We start from the raw sequence: 16,948 nt of genomic DNA on the forward strand, positions 1-16,948 counted from the left end.
ACACCAAATTCCAAATGGGAGTGAAAGAATGTCTCAAATGTTTTAAATTGTTGACCAATGAACAAAATGACATCTTTTGATGTCAAATTTTGCCTATGTTGCTACAAAGATCTTAGAAACTACCTTAAATTTTGTTTCAGGTATACGGTTTTCCTGTAAACCAGCTTTTTGACATGCTGTTAGAAATCAGAGATCAATATAGTGAAACTCTGCTAAAGAAATGGGCAGGTATTTTCAGGTGAGAAATTACAGTGTTTGCATGTGGGTCAATGTGCATGTTTGTGCATATATTTGTTTATGCATAAAGTCTCTTAGCTATAATAATCAGCCTGTATATGTGACTTAGATTTCCCCACCATAAATCATATTATGATTCAGAATTCAGTGCACGGTAGGGATGTCCTAAAAAATATTTCTAAAATATTTGTCCTCAAAGTACTAGTAACTATAGTTTGTTTCTTTGAATAAATGTCAGGTTCATAGCATCCAGATCATCTGATAACTTTTCATTCTTTATTTTTTTTCTCTGTGAACATGACGTCTAGTTTGTTTTGAACTCTTTTGAATAATTGAGGAGGTCAGATTGTGTTAAGAGTCAAATTCAGTGGTGACCAGAGGCCAGAGGAGGAAAGTAATGAGCAGGAAGACCACAGAGGATGTGTGAATTAATGAAATTAGTGTGATATTATAATGGTGGATACCATTAAAGTCAAATCTTTAAGTCCGTAGAATGTATAATACCAAAAACAAATGTAAATGTAAATTATTGAAAAAAAATAAAAAGGAAAAGATTTCGCAGGGTAAGGGATGTGGCTCACATAAAGAGAACATATGCTAAGCATGACTAAAGCCCTGGGTTTGATTCTCAGCACATAGAGGACCATGTTGTGCTGGGCATAGAACTTACGGTTCTTTCATCTGAGAATGTGCTGCAGACCTTTGAGCTATCTTGTCAGCTCCAGTTCTGTTTTGATATTGGGAGTATTGGGAGTATTGCCTGTGCTCTTAGAATCCTCAAAGTAGGAGTCAGAAAAAAATATACAACAATATGTAGCACTGTAGAGACTGTAGCACTGTCCTCCCGTTGTTCGACAATTTGCTTGAGTGGACCCAGTAAGTACTCTATTGTGAGACTTGTTATTGTGTTTGGCATATAGAATACATCACGGGTAGCTTGCCAGGCTTTGCCGTGTGGGTGAGATACTGTCGGTAGCTTGCCAGGCTCTCCAAGAGGAGAGGAGGAATCGATCCTGGGTTGGACGGGTCAGCCACATGCAAGGCAAATGCCCTACCCGCTGTGCTATTGCTCTAACCCTGTTCTATCACTCCTACAACAATATAAAATAAATAAATAAATGAATATGTACATATGCATATCAACCAGATGACAGTAATACAGTGATATAAATATATATATATATACAACAGGTATTGTAAAGGGACTACTTTGGATGCATTATGGTACTTCAGATTTTTTTTTTTATCTTCCAATTTTGAAAGTTAGAATAAAAGTTGTAATTCAGAATTAAAGAATCTATTCTTTAAAGACAAAAAGTCAATTAAACTTCTTTGCCTTCTGAGAGCACACATTCTTTTGTTTACTTTTATTTTCCACAAAGCTTTAGCGTGTTATCTTTTTATTTATTTATGAATATACACTACTATGATTATGATTATAATTGTGTTTTGTTTCAAAATACTTTTATTTTTGTTCTTTTAGAAAAGACTTATCGGTACCGAATGGCTTGTAAGAGAAGAAATAGAATAAAAACTAGGAAATATTCACGTTGGGTTGTGGTATATGTCTAGCCATTGGAGTTCACATGAAAAGTGTTTGTAATTAATAATTACTGTAATTATTAACAGAGCTGCCCACCCCTTCTTCCTATTTGTCTCTATAGAAACATACTTGATTCTGACAACTACAGTCCTATACCAGTCACAAGTGAAGAGATGTATAAAAAGATTGTAGGACAGTTCCCATTTCAAGATACAGAGCTAGAAAAGGTGAGGAATACTAAAACAAACTTCTTTTTGATTTGATATCCTCTAAAGCTTGTATTATGACTGTATCCTTAACAGTATTACCTCCAGCACATAAGGCTAGAACTCAGAAACATCTGCAAACAATGTTTGGCCTTTTAAAGAATGGTAGTTTCAATTTTGGGAATCAGCAAATGGCTTTGGAACCCTTCGACATTGTAATGTTTTTAGAGAATGGTACGGGTATTCAATTTGTTTTATATTATGACAGTTTTCTTGTGTAACTACATTATTCTATTGGTTATTAAAGTACACATATAATATATATATACATATTATATACCTAAATAAAAATGGAAAATTTATGTATATCTATCTGGAAAAATTCCGTCTTTGCCCTAAATTTTCTCCTACTGCCATTTTAATCAATTCCTTTTCTAAAACCCTATCCTTTGCAACCACCATTCTGCAGTTACTGTCAATGTACTTTTGCTTTTTCCATGATGCTTATAAATAGAACCATACAGCAATTAAGTCATAATTTGAGACTGGACCCTTTCACTCTGTACAGTGCTTTTGAGATTCATCTAAGTTGTTGAATGTATCAATAGTTTGTTTTATTACCGAGCATGTTTCTCAATTTATGTGTCTCTGCACTTATTGAAGGATAGTTGAATGACTACTTAATTTTATATTATTCTTCATAGTTTCAGGAAACTTTGGGAGATAGTGTCTTTTGGGGGCAGGGTTGGGGGGAGAGGTTGGATCGTACCTGGCTCAGGGCTTAGTCCTAGCGTGATGCTTCAGGGGTGACTCCTGGCTGAGCTTGGGGAGCATAAGGGGCACTGTGTTGAAATAGGGTCGTCTTTGTTCAGTGCGAGTGCCTTAACCCCTATACTGTTTCTCCAGCTCTTGAGAAAATATTTTAAATTTGAGATTGTTCGGGAGACATTTTGATTTATAAAGTGTCTTAGTTTATGACTTTCTTTCATTATGTTTTTTTAATTTATAGCAACCTTTTCCCAAAAAGTTTCCTTTCTCTGAGTTTGTGCCGAAAGTTTACAACCAAATTAAAGAATTTATCTATGCCTGTCTGAAGTTTTCAGAAGACCTTCATCTAAGGTATAGTACAACAGTTGTGATGTAATAAATGCAGACTGTCACTTTATATGCATATATTTTTTTAAAAAATATTTGATATTTCCTTCAGCTCTGATTCTGAGCATCTGACCTCTTAGCCTCAAACAATATAGCACTGCTGTATTTAAACAGTTTTGGTAAAGGGGAAGGTTGGAAACTTGAAAAATCTGTTTTCATTCTTTTTTATATAGATCATTCTTACTATTTTCTGTCCAAATTGAAAGTTCACTGGAAAAAAGCCGTGTACCATACCAGTTTTTCCATTGTTACATTCTGGGGGATAGTACTTTGGTCATCTTAAAATTTCTGATGGAAAACAGTCATCGTTGGTTTTTTAAAAACTTTTCTTTCTTTGTGTTTGTGTGTTGTGGGGTTTGGGCCGGAATATTGAGCTATACCCAGCAGCGCTCAGGCTTACTCCTATCTCTGTGCTCAGGATCACCCCTAGTGAGGTGTGAGGGACAAAGTCCAGGTTGATCTGGTGAAAACAACCTGCTGAGCTCTCTCTTCAGTGCTGTGACTGGATTTCTAAAGGAAACTTGTTGTCTTTGAGAAATACTGCCATTTATCCAAATCATAAATTTAAACATTTTTAATTTCTTTTTTTCTATTTTTCTTAAAACAATGTTTCAATCATATATTTAGAATATGTTATAAATATTCAAACATATTTACAAATGTGTTACTCATCTGTTACAACTTATATTAGTACTATATGAGTACTAGGATGTGTATTCCATTTTTACAGAGGAGTTAAGTAATTTCGCCTTTTTACAGGAGTTAAGTAATTTCAAATTCCAAAGTTAAGTAATTTCATCTGTGTTACACAAGGAGTAAATGTTCAAGCCAGCACTCAAATCAGATCAGCATCAACATCATAAGTATGACTGCAGTGTTTAGAATTCTTAAATTGTGGTAATCATTGTATTCATGTATTACATCCATTATCTCAGGGAGTTATCACAGTATTTCTCAGTGGTGAACATTAATTATTCCCATTTAGCAGATGAGGGCAAGTGCTCGTTGGTAAGTGAAGCTACTTTAACGTATTTGTTAATAAAATTATATTGATTCTTATCAGCTCTAGCTCTCTGCTAAGTTCTCTCTCTCTGGTGTGGGTGCTTTTTAATTCACGGTGTCACTATATTTGACTTGAACTATTTAGCTTCCTAATTGTTCTTGTAGTTTTAAGTGTCTTCTTTAACCTTTAAGTTTCCTTTCCCATTATCTGTCCTTTATCCTGATTCTATTCTGTATCTCATAGAGCAGTTTTTCTGAAATCAGATCTTATCAATTTTTACTCTTTTTACGTTTCCAGAGATTCCTTCATGCCTAATGTTTGAGGCCTAACTCTAACCTAAAGTTTGAGCTGTTCCCTGATACATTTTCTGCTTCTTTTCCTACCCTGACCTTTTCCCTATGTTCTTCCTAGACTTTTCCCACGATCACGATCATCATTATCCTGTTGTTCATCGATTGCCTCGAGCAGGCACCAGTAACGTCTCCTTCTTCCTAGCCCTGAGATTTTAAAAGAGCCATATTCAGTGTTCTTTCAGGGCTAGGAGAATGAGACCTATCATTGTTACTGGTATTTGGCATATTGAGTATGACACGGGAAGTTTGCCAGACTCTGCCGTGCAGGCAGGATACTTTTGGTAGCCTGCCAGGTTCTCCAAAGTAAAAATGAGATAATAAGATGTCGCATGGCCGCAAATGCGGCTGCTTGCTTCTGGGAGCTGGGTTTTATAGTCGCTGGGTCTTGGCCATTGATGGGACCACCTGGTGCCGGCAGCAGCTGGTGGGTGTAACGCCTACCTACTGGAAGATGGGGGATCTGGGTGGAGAAGGCCCAGTCCTGATCCGAGCAGGTTTGGAGATCTCAGCCCTGGGACCCGCATGCCTGGGTTCCTCTGCCGGTTCCTTCATGCATGAGGCTTATCTGGATGTGTGGAGAGTGGTCTCAGCATGGCTGTAAGACCATGCTGAGACTTTTCCCTTCGGGTTATTTTTCTGTGACACCCCCATGCTTTAGTCAAACCAACCTGTGACTGTTTTTGGACCATTGCATGCTTATTCTATACTTTTCTGCTTTGCACTTGACCCCCCCTTTTTTTTGTTTTGCTTTTTGGATCACACCTGGCGATGCACAGATATTACTCCTGGCTCTGCACTCAGGAATTGGTCCGAAAGTGCTGGGCATCGAACCATATGAGATGCTGGGAATCGAACCCAGGTCGGCTGCGTGCAAGGCAAATGCCCTACCCACTGTGCTATTGCTCCAGCCTCTTGCACTTGACTCTTGATGCACCTGAGATCACTTTTCCTTTTTAGTGTTCTTGACTTCAGTTTAAGCATCTTTTGTGCTGACTGTCATTTCTATTCCCGATGGAGCTGATCTACTGACTCCTTTGAGTTACTGATCTTGTATACCTTGATGTCATTCTTGCCTGAAAATATACTTGATACGATTTTCATTTTAATGATTATAAGGACACTCAGCTTGTGATAAAGAAGAGCATTCTCCTCTTACCTGGAGAATGGCTTGCAGAAGAATGTGTATTCAGCTTCTTGGAGGTGGAGGGTCCTGTCCATGTTTGGTAGTTTCAATAGTTCCGGTTCCTAAATTAAGAATTTTGTTTTCCTTCTTATGTTTTGTCTGGTTAATCTGGCAATGACATGAGGGGGTGTTGAAGTCTCCTATTACTTTTTGTTGATATCTATATGTATATCCTTGTTTCTATTAGCAGATGCCCTTTACTATTTGGTAGCTATAAAGTGTTAAAAGTACATATAAATTTAAAAATTTCATCCTCTTGATGGATATTGGAACATTATATGACTGAAACCCATTCATAAACAGCTTTGTAACTGTGTATGTCACAGTGACTCATTTTTTAAAAAGAATTTAGTCCTTGATCTATTGATCCCTTCACCAGTAAGTGTGTAATGTCCAAACCTATGTCTTATTACTTTCTTTATCTTGAATGCTATTCAATCTGATACAAATATGCCTGCTTTTTTTTAAAGAAAAATTCTATAGTTAGCTAATATGCTTGTTTTCTATGGTTTGCTCTGGTCTTTGTTTATTGTGTAAATTCAGGTGTGTGCCTTGTAAGCAAATGAAGGTTGGAGTTTGTTTTCTGATCCATCTAGCCACTCTGTGCCTTTTGATAGGAAAGTTTATTCCATTGAAATTTAGAGAAAGTACTGATAAGAAGGAATTTTTCTGTGAGGATTTTGGCTGTTTTGCTGTTTATTATATTTTTTTAACGAAAAGGCATTCTAAAATCCCTGCCTTTAGAGCTAGTTTAGATGAAATAAATGTCTTCAGCTATGGTTGGTCTGCGAATTTTTATCATTCTCTCTGATCTGATTGATAATCTTGAAGGTCGAGGATGGCTATATTCTCCAGTGAGTTTTCTCAACAAGACCCATATGGGTTGCTGTGCTCCTCTCAGTTATTTGGTTCGTTTGTTTTGCTTTGATTTCTTTTGGTTTTGGTTCAGACCTGGTGGTGCTCAGAAGCTGTACACTCAGGGATTGCTCTTGGCAGTGCTCAGGGCACCATATGGGATACTGGGAATCAAACCCAAGTTAGCCACATGCAAGGCAAAGTCACTACTCGCTGGCATTGTTGAAAGCAAGTGACCATATCGAGAGATTGACCAGAAACAAAATAAAAGTGATTAAGAGCTTAGGAAAAGTAGAAATCAATCATAATTATTGCATTTCTCCTCTCACCATCACTGTCATCTTGAAAAAGTACAAAGTATATGAATACTGTTCTGGTATCTGCTCCATTGAAAGTAATGAGACCAACAAAAATCCATATGGGCCTATATCAGAGGCTCCCACTTGGGCCAACAACTACTTTCTTCCAGGGAAAAAAAATCACTCAGGATCTCCATGGAAATCTCATTTAAGAGGACAAACAGAAAATGAAAATGTTCCCTTTTGCACCTAAGGGCTGCTACTATTTCCCCTACCCTGCAAGTATCTTAACACTGGACCCTACCTATATCATAGATAAGGAGAAAATTATCATATAAAAAAGAACAGACATAGAAGAATATCCCTTTTAACAAATGTGACAGTTCTGGTATGCTTCAAATATTAAAAGGAAAATCTGAATCTGAATCTGAGGCTGAACTTAAAGCTAGCTCTGGGTGTTTTAAAAGATAAAGAATTATTATTCATTGTATAATAAGAAATCAAGAGGTGAGTCTGCAAGTGCTGACAGAGAGGAGGTTGAACTAATTAATAACAGCTTTTAAGCCTGTTAAATTTGCCCAGGTTAGTTTTGCACCTGAGGAAAACAATGATAAAACACTGAAGCTATTCTGGAAAGGTCTCAGCAGGGCTCGGGTAATGTTTCTGAGGAGTGAATCAGTGAATCATCTGGAAAAAGAAACTCAAGAGGTTTGATCATTACATCAAAGAGTTTGCCACAGACAAGAAGGTTGCAAACATCAACAAAGCTATGGTTAAGATGGTGGGCTCCTAACTTTCAGCTGGACATAGACGTGGACAACAGTGAGGAGGTAGTAGAGGCGGTTCCTGATGAATTGACCGCTGATGACTTGTCTCACCTGAAGTAAGATGTTTGGATGAAGAAGAGGCAAGAGAAAAGGAAACTTCAGAAGAAGGAAAAGAAAACCCCTAAGGATAATTCACACTGAAGAGATTAGTGGGAGGTTTCTTTCTACCTCAGCATAAGCTCCTTAAAGTGTTTGGAAACCTCAACCAAAAAAAGCTTCCAATAACAGAGAGGAACCATTCTTGGAACATTATCTGAGTGTAAGCTCTGTGGTATAAGTATGGTGTAAGAAAAGGCTCACTTTCATTCTTCTGCTTGTAGATTATTGTTTTCCTAGCACAGTTTATTTAGTAGATTTCACTTTTCCATGTATGTATTCTTGATCCCTGCCTTTAGAGATGTGGAGGCACATGCCTTTCATCATATACCTGAGTGGGCAGGACTTTTCCTGGACTCTGGCTTGGAGGAGTTCAATGCCACACTGGACTCCACAACCATATAGATGTAAATCAATATGTCTGCCTCTGTGGACGGTAATGGATGCCCTCCCTCTGTTCAGGTGGACTCCTGGATTGTGTCTTAGAGGACATGGGTTGAGTTATAGTTTCAGGATCTGCAGTAAGACCAAAGTTAGAGAGTTTACCTCCGTGTCTCCACAAGCATGGCACCTACCCGTCTTGAGGAAAAGTGGTAACAAAGGACTGGGGTTGGGAAGTGGGCTACTTAAGGATCCACAACCAGAACCAAATTTGGTGTATCTTTTACGTAATATATGAGTGGGTGTGATTCTTGGCAGGCCCCTTAGGCAAGTGGTGCGGTTAGTAAGACCCTTAATCTGTAGTTGTGTCTATGGAAGAAAAGATCTGTTTTCTGAATCTGTAGTTGGGATTTTGGTGAATGAGTTCATTTCCTGAGCATGAATTTATCTCCTTCTTGGCCTTGGACTCCACCAGGATTTTACAATCTCTTTTCTGGATTCTGTAGTTCTCACAAACGAACTTTTGCTTATGGATGACTGCCAGATTATTATCGCTAAGAGACAGTTATGAGCAGGAGACCTCCTATTTCACCATCTTGCTGATGTCACCCCACTAATTTTAATTGTGCTTAAAGAAAATTATTTTTCTAAAGTAAAAATAGTAACAATGTCTAGTAAAAGTAAAGTAAATGTATGACAGTTTTAGGACGAAGGGTGTGAGAGAGGGTTAGCATACACTTTAGGTTTTCATTTTATATACAAAAGTGATAAATGTTATTTGAAATTTCATTATGGATTTTGTAAGATCTTGAACAGCCATTAAAATGTTGAAAACAGGTGAAGCAGGGGGTATGGTGCTGCCAGCAGGTCAATCTGTACCTGTGTGGCGAGTTCCTCAGCAGCCTGATGTTGCCTTCAGACTTCCAGATACTCCAAAATTGCTGCTGTGCCTTTGGCCAGACCCCAAAAACTTGGGGCAAAGTTTACCAAGAAAGTAAACGGCGAAAAGTTAGGTATGTAGGAGACACACCGACAAACCACCTCTGGCTCAGCTATATAATTGGAGGCATGGCCTCTCTGGTTCCTGATTGAACTGCTTAATGGCCATGATCCTAGAGACTCAAAAACAAATCTTGAAACCCAGCGGCTTTTGGCAGAAATGCATCCGGTCCCTGCAGTAGGTTACCCGTGCTGGGCCAACCCAGATGGGAATAGGTTTCGTGACTTGGCCTGTTCCCCCTGGCGGCCTGGTAGCCTGGTCTGGACCTCACAGTTGGTTACTGTTGCCAGGCCATCTGAGGGGGAAAAGGGTGTTGTCCCTCTGCCTGCTTCCCCGTGGCGGCTCAGTGGCCATCATCCTCCAGAGACCATTGGACAGTCAGGTTTGGGCCCGCAGTGACGAGACATTTTGGGTCTCATGGGATGGGGGTGGAGCCGGTTCTCCCCTCCCCACCCCTACGAGACCCCAAGTCATTGCCCACAAACTGCCTTTCTGGCTCCCGATCAAGCTGCTTAACAGCCATGATCCCAGAGACTCGGGAACAAATCTCAGAACCCAGCAGGTTTTGGCAGAAATCCCTCCAGATTTAAGGGTTAAAATTTCGGAATTTCAAAATCACGCGGCCACTACTGCAGCCATGAGACATCATATGTTATTCATAACCAGCAACCGTAAACAAATTGTCTACTGTTGCCTTTTCAGCATATCTGAGTGTTGGGGTAAAATCTCAAATAATAATGGTGGGTCTGGTGTCAAAATATTGAATGTGATCAAAGTAGAGAGAGAGTAATGTGGAAATCATCTGCCCCACAGGTGGGGGAAGGTGTGGGATGTGGGTATACTGGGGTTGTTGGGGGTGGAGAATGGGCACTGGTGAAGGTACGGGTGTTTCATTGTATGACCGAGACTTAGACCTGAAAGCTTTGTAACTGCTCTCACAGTGATTCAATAAATAAAATTATAAAAAATTTTTAAAAAATGTAAGGTGGAGTTCATGCCCAGTTCATTCAGCCTAATCAGTAGCTGAATAAATAGCAGTTCTCCTACGTAAAAAAATAAACAAACAAACAAACAAACAGGTGAAGCTAGAAATCAAAAGTGAAATTAAAATAAGAAATACAAAAATAGTATTCTAAAATCAACCTACAAAATAGAAAAGGAAAATGGGAACATAGAAATAGAGAAAATAGGAACAACTAGCAAGATGGTAAATTTGAATCTAGTTATAACTTGCACTTGAATACTATTTTTAGTAGTATGTATAGAATAGTATTTATTCTGTAGTTGTATGCCATCTTTAAATTCAGTTAGATTATTAAAGTTATAATACATATTGTCTATGTATTTAACCTTTCTGCTCAATAATTACTAAGGAATGTGGAGCAATAGCGCAGCGGTAGGGCATTCAGCTTACAAGTGGCCAACATGGCCGACCCGAGTTCGATTCCTCCACCCCTCTCGGAGAGCCCGGCAAGCTACCGAGAGTATTCGATATGCCAAACACAGTAACAACAAAGTCTCCAATGGAGACGTTACTGGGCCCGCTCGAGCAAATCGATGATCAACGGGAGGGCTAAAACTGCCAAACTACGATTGTCACTGTCACTGTCCTCCTGTTGTTCATCGATTTGCTCAAGCGGGCCCAGTAACATTGTGAGACTTGTTACTGTGTTTGTCATGTTGTATACGTCACAGGTAGCTTGCCAGGCTTTGCCGTGTGGGTGAGATACTCTTGGTAGTTTGCCAGGCTCTCTGAGAGGGGCAGAGGAATCGAACTTGGGTTGGCTGTGTCGGCCACGTGCAAATCAAATGCCCTACCCACTGTGCTATCGCTCCAACCCAACTATGATTGTATATTGTATATTGTTACTTTCAGATATCTCAGGTTTCTTTATGTATTTTGGTAAATGCTTTAAAGTTTTTACAAACAATTATAATGACTTTGTTCTTTCATTGTATGTAATGTCCTTTGTCTATACCCAAAATTAAAATGGTCTCAGTGTCTAATATTACTTCATGTCTGATGTCTTTGTCTAATATTACTATAACAATAATTTCTTTTCAGAATGTTTTTGTTCCTTCTATTATTTTTATCATTCTCTTTTTTTTCTGGTATGTTATTTTTCACATAATTTCAGTGTTTAAAAGAAAAGAGTGTTGTGATTGAACTGAATGACTTTCACCCACATTTACTGGTTTTTGTATTACGTATATATTTTGTATTGTATTGCATACAAATTTGTATTGTGTATATATAATACATGGCTGGAGCAATAGCATAGTTGGGTAGGGCATTTGCCTTGCACGTGGCCGACCTGGGTTCAATTCCTCCGCTCATCTCAGAGAATTGAGTAAGCTACCGAGAGTATTCCATCCGCTCGGCAAAGCCTGGCAAGCTCCCCGTGACGTATTCAATATGCCAGAAAACAGTAAAAACAAATCTTACAATGGAATCATTATGGGTGCACGCTCGGGCAAATTGATGAACAATGGGAGGAAAGTGCTACAGTACTATACATTATATATATATACACACACACACACACACACCACACACACATATTTGCTTTTTGCATCACACCCGGAGATGCTCAGGAGTTGCTTCTGGCTCTGCACTTCTGGCCATGCCCAAGGAACCATATGGGATGCTGGGTATTGAACCCAGGTCAGTCACATACAAGGCAAATGTCTTACCCACTTTACTATCACTCTGGCCCCACATTTACCAGTTTTTGACATTTTTGCTCATTTGCTTTATTACTTTCTTTCCCCTCCACCTTCCTTCGCTTTGTGTGTGTGTGTGTGTGTGTGTGTGTATCTATGTGTGTCTGTGTGCATGCATGCATAGTAATAGGTTAATGGCTGATGTTAAGCTTAATGGTTGATAAATTGTGCTCTCTTACAGAATTGTCATTTTTTCTTTTGTAATAAATAGTATTTGTGAGGTTTTAAAATATGTTTTGAGACTATTTTTTATTAGATGTCCTACACTTCCATCCCCAGTCTGTTACTCATTTTCTTGCCTGAATAAGTTTTTTCTTTGATGATTAACTTATCATTAAATTTTTATTAAAATAATATTGCAATATGTTTCATGTATACATTATTATAAATACTATCTGTATGTTCTACATTAAGCTTTCATCATTTCTTATATATATATATTTATATATGTTTATTACTTTGCATTCTACTTTCTTGCCTCCTCTCTCTGTCTCTGTCTCTGTCTCTGTCTCTGTCTCTGTCTCTCTCTCTCTCTCTGCCCTTTTCTCTCTCTTCCTCCCTTCACATCTGATCACATCAGACTGATGAATTCTTACTTCATCCATTGGTTCACTTCTTTACTGTTTGTATTCATTTTGATGTTTGTGTTCCTCCAGACATAATTAGAGTCAGCTACTTTCAACTGACTCTTATGCCATGATGATTTACCCCTATCATTTGGAGGAACATTTCCTTACTTTTCGTGAAAAGATTTTTCAAGTTTATCCTGTACATTTTCTGGCATTATGGTGATAATAATTTCTCCTTAGTTCCTTAGTTGTTAGCGATATCTTATAAATAAAATTTGGGCATGTTTTCTTATATTTCAAATGTTTTAATTTGTTTGGGGGCCACACTTTACAGTGCTCAGGGATTATTCCTGGCTCTGTGCTTAGGGATCACTCTTGGTAGGACTTGGGACTATATTTAGTGCTGGGGATCGAACCCCTGTTGGCTGCATGCAAGGCAAGCACCCACTCCACTGTCCTCTATCTCTGTTCTACATATGTATTTTTTTAAATAGAGAAATTGTCTTTTAATACATTCTAATTGGGGTATGTATTTCATTGGCATTGATGCATTTAGGGATATGGTTGAATTTAAGCCACGTGTCTTACTATTGTTTTTCTCTTTCTCCATTCTTTCATTCACCTTTCTTCCTTTGTTTCTTATATCTTTCAGATTTTTTTTGACAATTATGTCTTTAAACCTTTGGGGGGCGGGGAGTCAGGGGGTGTTTGGGTTGCCTTGGCTGTGCTTAGGACTTATTCCTAGCTCTGTGCCCCAGGTTCATGCCTGGCAGACTTAGGGTAGCATATGAAGTGCTGTGGATTGAACTTAGGTCAGCCACATGCAGGCGAAGTGCCTTAACTCCTGTACTATCTCTTCAGCGCGTAACATTTTGTTTTATTTATTGTCTTTTTGTGGATTATTCTGGAGATTGGGCTGGAGCGATAGCACAGTGGTTAGGGCATTTGCCTTGCACGTGGCCAACCCAGGTTCGATTCCTCCTTTCCTCTCAGAGAGCCAGGCAAGCTACCGAGAGTATCCCGCCTACATAGCAGAGCCTGGCAAGCTCCCCGTGGCGTATTGGATATGCCAAAAACAGTAACAACAAGTCTCACTACTGATAACTGCTCAAGCAAATCCATGAATAACAGGGAGAACAGTGCTACAGTACTACAGTGCTACTCTGGAGATTACTGTGCACATCCTTAAGTCAAAACAATTTACTGTTAATAATTTATTACTTTCTCCATAATTTAATGATTTTATAATGGTGTAATAATGCAATTTACCAATCTCATTCTTTTGAAAAATATGTCACATTTTATTTAGATATCAATTTTCTTTCTTTTTAGATACCTCACATGGTAATGTTTGTGTGCTTGGGGCCATTTTCATGGTGCTGAGGCCATCAGGGCCACCCCCATGGTGCTGGGAGAGGGCTCAGACTGTGCTGGGGACTGAACTCAGCATTATATGATGCATTCTGGGCATTTGTACTACCACTGGCTCTCTCTCTCTCTACAGCTCTTATCCCTTACTTAGTTATTTTATTGCTGGTATTTTGGGTTGGGGACCATATCTGGCTGTACTCAGGGCTTAGTCCTGGCTTGCTCTGCACTCAGGGGTCACTCCTGGTTATGCTCAGGGGACCATATGGGACACTGAAATTGAACCTGGGTCAGCCATGTGCAAGGCAAATGCTTTACCCAGTGTACTTTCTCTGTGACTCCAGCTCTTGTACCTTTCTTGAACCCTAAAATAAATTATTATTTTTTCTTTGAACAATCAATGTTCATTTTAAATTCACTTAAAAACGACGTAGTTTTACATTTACTCGCTTGTTATTTTCAGTCTTTTTCATTCTTTTGAGTTATTTCCCATTGCCATTATTTTCCATCAGTAAAGATTTCTTTCATGTATATCTACTTCTATTAGATTTTTTAGTTTTTGTTTATCTGAAAATATATTTTCAAAAAAAAATTTTAAGATAGAGCATTACACATGCACTGTACTCCCTTCCCCCATACTTGAAAGGTACCATTCCACTGTCTGCATCATTCTGCTGTCTGCTTTCATTGTTTCTGAACCGACATAAGCCACTGTTCTTATTGTTGTTCTGACTGTATTGTCTTTGAGTGTATTGTATTTTCTGGTTGCTTTTAAAATTTTTTACCTTTGGCGTTTACAATTAGATTTTTTTTTTAGGTATTGTTTTAAATGTATTAATTCTCTTTGAATTGTGCTGAACTTCTTGAGACTGTGGCATCTTGGATTGACTTCTGTAGATCTTTTATCGGGTTTGTGGATGATTTTGCCCATGTGTCCTTAAATATGTCTCTTTTCTCATTTATTCTACTTCTGTGATTCCTCACTATCTGATAGATCTTTCAAATTTCATCACTACTTGAGTGAACTGACCGTAGGTCACACTTTAAATTAGTTTCAAATTACTTATGATTTCAGTTGCGATTGTAGAAGTTTCTTTGTCCTCAAGACCAACTCTGAAATTCCAGAGCTTCCATCCATGGGTTTATCTCTGATCTTAACAGGATTTGAACTGGGCTGGATTTCAACTTTGGTTAGTTTTTGCTCTCCCTTGGTTTGAATTTCAGCAGTTCCCTGGAACCTAATCCCCTAACAAAATTTATAATATCTCACTAGGATTTCTTCAGCACCTCCCCACCATTTCTAATGGAGCAGAATTCTTGGAGGAGACAATAATTGTTGATTCGATGTATTTATTATTTTTGTTTTAGAGTTCTTCCCATGTCTTATAGCAGGCCAAGTTCCGAGGTTTGGCTAATTTCTCTTCATTCCCCCCAAAGCCTTTTAGCTATGACTGTTTTCTTCCTTTATCTCTGTGTTCTCAGATAGGGCAGTTAGCCATAGATACAAAAGTGGCCGCAGCCTTTTGCTCACCTTTCAAGCATTTGTCCTATATACAATTCAGACCATTTATTCTTTGTGTTCATTATGCTACATTGACCCCGCATTCGCAGCCGCGCAGTTCCGGGAGCTGGTTTTTATAGTCTCTGAGTCTTGGCCGTTGATGGGATTACACGGCGCCAGGGGGCCAGTTGGTGGGTGTGACACCCCCCCCCCCCCCCCGCCGACTGGAATTTGGAGAATCTGGGTGGAGGATGCTCGGCCCAAATCCCAGTAGGCTTGGAGATCTTGGCCCCGAAACCCGCATGACTTTGTCCCTCTGCCAGTACCTTCATGTGTGCGGAGAGTGGTCTCAGCATGGTGGTGGCTGGTCCTGGAGGTCTTTGGTTGCTGGAGCCTTGGTTGGGGCGGGGAGGAAAGCTCAACCCGCTCCCCTCCAAGGGGTCCCGGCGAGCGAGGACAGTCAGGCGCGGGGGCAGGAGACATCTTATTATGACATCTTATTATCTCATTCCTACTTTGGACAAACTGGCAGGCTACCGAATGTAGCCTGCCCACACGGCAGTCTGGCAAACTCCTCGTGGCACACCCAATATGCCAGTAACAATGATGGGTCTCATTCTCCTAAAGAGCCTTGAATATAATAATCTCAGGGCTAGGATGAAGGAGACGTTACTGGGGCCTGCTCGAGGCAATTGACGAATAACAGGATGATTTGTGATTTGTGATTTGTGACCCCAGAAAAAAGTACAAATAACTGGTTGGGCCCTCAAGAAATTAATTTTTCTCTTTCTACAGAGGCTTAGTATAGTTGAACTGAAAGCCTTACAGTTATAAACATATACAAAAAAGCTAATTATTTTGTATATAAAATTATTTTCAATTATTTTGTATACAAAAATTAATTATTTTCAAGTTTTCCTGTAAATTTGAAAATAGTGACAATCTTGATCTTTTCCATTATATCTGAGAGTGGAACTTCTGCCACATCACCTTAAAGCATATTAGAGTTAAGTTGTAAGTACAGGCTACTTTGAGAAGGGTTTATAAAAAGGGGCACCAGATTATATTGTGCACTTGTGTTGATAACTTTTGTAGTGATTCAGACCTTCTGTCACAATTGATGTGAAGTCATTATGAGTGTAACATCTGAGACTAGGAACCCAGATTTTGATTCACCATTGTGATCTTGGTATGCTACCAACACAATGTGATCATGTATTCATTAGATAAAGTATTTAAATTTAATAAATACTTTGGGGGAAAATGGCAGTAGACCAAGTGTATTTGTCTATTAAATATATTATTATATGTGTTGTGCAAAAAAATGTTTTGGCATATCACCTTTTTCCTGTTTGATTATGACTTTTTTTTTCTTACTTATTTCTATTTTTTGTCTATATGTGTTCTTTATTTCTACTGTTTTCTTTTTTACGCATAGCATGTGATGTAGCTTTTTGGTATATGTTTATAACTGTAAGGTTTTCAGTTCAACTATACTAAGCCTCTGTAGAAAGAGAAAAATTAATTTTTTGAGATTAAATTTGTGATCATGTCCACAGTGACAAGAACTACCACAACCCTTTATTAAGTTATTTTTATCTTTATAATAAATTGTCATTATAAAGTATCTTTTTTCAGTGAAGAATTG

At 38.6% G+C, this 16,948-nt stretch overlaps 1 protein-coding gene across 1 annotated transcript in view; it reads left to right on the forward strand.

The window, feature by feature from the left end:
* The window catches only part of EXOC6B (exocyst complex component 6B), a 598,998-nt gene that overhangs the window by 329,105 nt on the left and 252,945 nt on the right, over nt 1–16,948 (forward strand). Inside the window, exons 13-15 of the mRNA XM_056129778.1 lie at nt 141–238; nt 1,902–2,007; nt 2,996–3,105. Of these exons, the coding sequence (XP_055985753.1) occupies nt 141–238; nt 1,902–2,007; nt 2,996–3,105 (314 nt within the window). The remainder of the gene's footprint in view (nt 1–140; nt 239–1,901; nt 2,008–2,995; nt 3,106–16,948) is intronic.

Source organism: Sorex fumeus, unplaced genomic scaffold, assembly GCF_029834395.1.
Source record: "Sorex fumeus unplaced genomic scaffold, SorFum_2.1 ptg000006l, whole genome shotgun sequence".
Classification (NCBI taxonomy): Eukaryota; Metazoa; Chordata; class Mammalia; order Eulipotyphla; family Soricidae; genus Sorex; species Sorex fumeus.